The sequence below is a fragment of the Trichechus manatus genome, unplaced genomic scaffold, assembly GCF_000243295.1.
Source record: "Trichechus manatus latirostris isolate Lorelei unplaced genomic scaffold, TriManLat1.0 scaffold00183, whole genome shotgun sequence".
NCBI lineage: Eukaryota > Metazoa > Chordata > Mammalia > Sirenia > Trichechidae > Trichechus > Trichechus manatus.
Genome location: NW_004444119.1, coordinates 469555 through 472945, shown reverse-complemented (window position 1 = coordinate 472945; position 3391 = coordinate 469555). Strand labels below are relative to the sequence as shown.

Genomic DNA, 3391 nt, shown 5'->3' with positions numbered 1-3391 from the left:
GGGCCAGAAGCCCAGTGATGAGTCAGTGTGGTACCACTTCTGAGATGCCCCTCACTGCACGTTCCCCTCCACTGGCACACCCACCAGCATGCTCTGCCCTCACCACAGTGCCTGGCACAGTTAGGAGCAAGTCAGAGACATTCCCTGGATAGCGAACTGCAGGTGGCAGTTACTTGGGGAGTTTGGAATTCATGTTTGTTTTAACTGATACTCTTTCCATCCCCTGGTGTAGGCCAGTGGGGGATTAGGGGGCACTGTTTATCCTGGAGACCCCTCCTTGGAAATAGACTGGGGAGAGGGGGAGCAAGGTGCAGGGACCCATCTCAGCCCTGGCCTATAGGCCTACCCAAGGGGCCAAGAAGAAGGGCTACGTTACCAGCTTAAAGATTCTGGACAGTGCGCCCTGGGCGTCATGGGCACCCTTGAGTCCCTTGTGAGCTGAAGTGGACGCTCGGCCTCCGTAGCCAAATCCTGGCTTCTGCCCTTCAGCTCCCTGCAAAAGAAGACAATGCTGCTCAGTGCCTAGTCTGGAGAGGGTAGCTGGGTGGTCCGGAACCCCTGGGGACTACCTCAGGGGCCACATGGAAGGGACCGGCACCCCAAAATTGTCTCAGGTGAGACATGTTTAGGAGTGCAAGGCTAGCTTCTCCGTCAAGCTAAGCAGGAGAGGGGCTGGAGGGATCATGGGAGGCTTCTTGTCACAGTCCATCAGTCCATTGGTGCACTGGCCCCAGCAGGAGCAGCATCTGGCCAGGCTGAGGCTCTGCAACACAATACGCAGCTCAAACACATTTATTTTAAAGACCAAGATCTTTGTATAACAGCTGCTTACCTTCTTCATGGCATGTGGTTTTCCAGAGAAGATTAGCAAACGTCAAGCAAACACAAGGTCAAGGGCATTTTATGTAAATGTTGGTGGAAGCTGGACATCAGAGGTAGTCATACCACATGCACATGGCGGTCCCGAGGGGCACCTGGGGGTCCTGACCAGAGGTGGTCCTACCACATGTACAGGGTGGTCCCCGAGGGCATCCTGACCCTGGGAGAGCATGGAGTACCCATGCCTGGGGCGGGTTCTGGCTAGTTCACACCGAGTGGGTTCTGTGAGCAGCAGCCCTGCTCTTCGGGAGATCTAGGACAGCTAAAGTGTTTGGACTCAGGGAAGGATGCTGTGTGAGAAGTCTTGACGCTCATACCTTTTTTTAAAAGGGCAAAGACAAAATTCTTACATTTTGTGGGCCAGAGGGGCCTCGCCAGTGGTGCCTGGGAGTCTGCTCCCTGGCCCAGGCTCAGTGCCCTGAGGGTGTTGGGACTGCCAAGGTGGATCCAGGAGCTGGGCTCTGAGCGGGTCGGACAGAGGAACGGGAGGCAGGTCAGGACTGGCTGCCCATGGTCCTGCTGCCGGCTGTGAGGGGAGGGAGCAGGCATCCTGGGCAAGAGCGTAATCTAATCCACCTAGTCTAATCCAGCGTGATTTTATAGCTGCTGAAGATGGGACCCAGAAGGTGCAAAGTGCTTCCAGGCTAACCAGCTAGTCTTTAGCAGGACTGAACTGGACGTAGGGGATTCTGTCCTGACACCCCCACCATGCATACACACTACCTCTTGAGTTTCTTTTTCATTCAGCCTGCACTTTGTTGACATGGGCCACCAGAGACCAGATGTTGCCTTTGTGTGGAAATTTGGTTTTAAAGATGTTATCAGAGGGGGGAGAGGCAAGGGGTGCCCGACAAAGACGATCTAATCATCGGATACTAGACTAAAGCCAGCACCGCCTGTCCATTTCACAGGGTCCACGGACACGCTTGCTCCTTGCTGGCACACAGGTGGACGGAGGAGAGTAAAGTGTGCTGTACCACACAGACAGACGAACATTAGGTAGAAAACCATGCTTTCCCACGCCAATGCTTGTCATTCTGTCTCCCTATGGTTTTCCTACAAAAATCGAGCGCTTTCAAGAACTAAACTGAGGGATCAAATCTCAGATTAGTAATCCGCTTGATGCTTCCTCCTTTCAAGTTCTCAACTGCTTTTATCTTTGGATGACCTAGAACACACCAGGAAGCATACCACATGGTTTAGAAAAAGAAAGTGCAGACTTTCAGAAACTCCAAACAAGAAAACAGTCCTGCAGCTTTTGCAAACTAGACGCTACAGAGAAGGATTGTGCTTTGGGAAAAAAAAGAAACTGAACAAACATTAGTTGGGCCAATAACGAAGACATGCAGAGAGGTATGCAAACCTCTTGTTAGCTGGGGTTGGCGTGGTCTAGAAATGGCTGGAAGAAAGACCGCCGTTTATCCCTCCTATCCCCCCAAATTCAGAGAGGATTTTGGATAATGTCCAGCAACTCCACTCCTAGAAAATTAAGAGGCAGATAAAGCAGTAGCTACAATAAGTTTCAGGTTCAAAATGGATTTCTTCTTCAGTATCATCTTTGTCTCCTGCTGGCACAGAAAAGTCAAGAGTTAATTGGCCCTGAGTGATGGCCCGTGTAAATCTCCTACATTGTCATCCTTTTGCAAATGTATTAGGGCAGAAAAAGCAAGCACCATATGTATTGATATAAAATGTTCTAGTAAATATCTGAGTTCATAGTTCAATGTAATAATATGTTGGAATAATTCAGGACCTTTATGGAATCTTTCCTCTACCTTTCCTCTCAAGTGCTTCCTCCTTCCCTCCCTTTTTCCTTCCTTCTCTTTATTTCTTTTAAAATCCATTCATTTATTCCCATCATGTGTATTGATTGTGCATCAAGTATATCTATGCTCTGTGCTAGGAAATGAGGATATTTTGGTTCCCAGTGCAGACAATTCCTGGCCTCTTGGAGCTTATAACCAGTGACCATTGAGTTGACTCTGACTTGTGGCAAACCCACATGTTTCAGAGTAGAACTGAGCTTCATTAGGTTTTCAATGGCTGTGGTCTTTTGGAAGTAGGTCCCCAGGCCTTTCTTCTGAGGTGCCTCTGGGTGGATGCAAACCTCCAACATTTTGGTTAGCAGCCAAGAACTCAACCATTTGCACCACCCAGGGCAACCCATGGAGCTTATAGGTTGGTGGTTATTCTTCCATTTCATTTCGAAAATTATAATTTTTATAAAGAACCCTAGCTAATGGCTGACTGTAACTAAAGTCTACAAGTTTGGCTGGGATATATTAGTAGGCCTTTTAAGTTGACTCAGACACCACATTTCATGAGGATCTAGAAAGAGAACACATTCCTCATTTTAAATCTCTTATTAGAACTTGATTCTTGGTATTAAAAAGCATAGAATTCCTAAGGAGGTTTTCCCAGAGGCTGGATTTCTAAGCTTTAACTACTACTAAAACTTAAACAAGTCCAAGACCTAGGTTAATGAGGTTATTACAAATTGAATAACTGAATT

At 48.1% G+C, this 3391-nt stretch overlaps 1 protein-coding gene across 1 annotated transcript in view; it reads right to left on the bottom strand.

Annotated features, from left to right (window-relative positions):
- MBP (myelin basic protein) overlaps positions 1-3391 on the bottom strand; it is a 100790-nt gene that overhangs the window by 7078 nt on the left and 90321 nt on the right. Inside the window, exons 6-7 of the mRNA XM_023741568.1 lie at positions 1255-1340; positions 377-493 (exon numbers count right to left, since the gene is read on the bottom strand). Of these exons, the coding sequence (XP_023597336.1) occupies positions 377-493; positions 1255-1340 (203 nt within the window). The remainder of the gene's footprint in view (positions 1-376; positions 494-1254; positions 1341-3391) is intronic.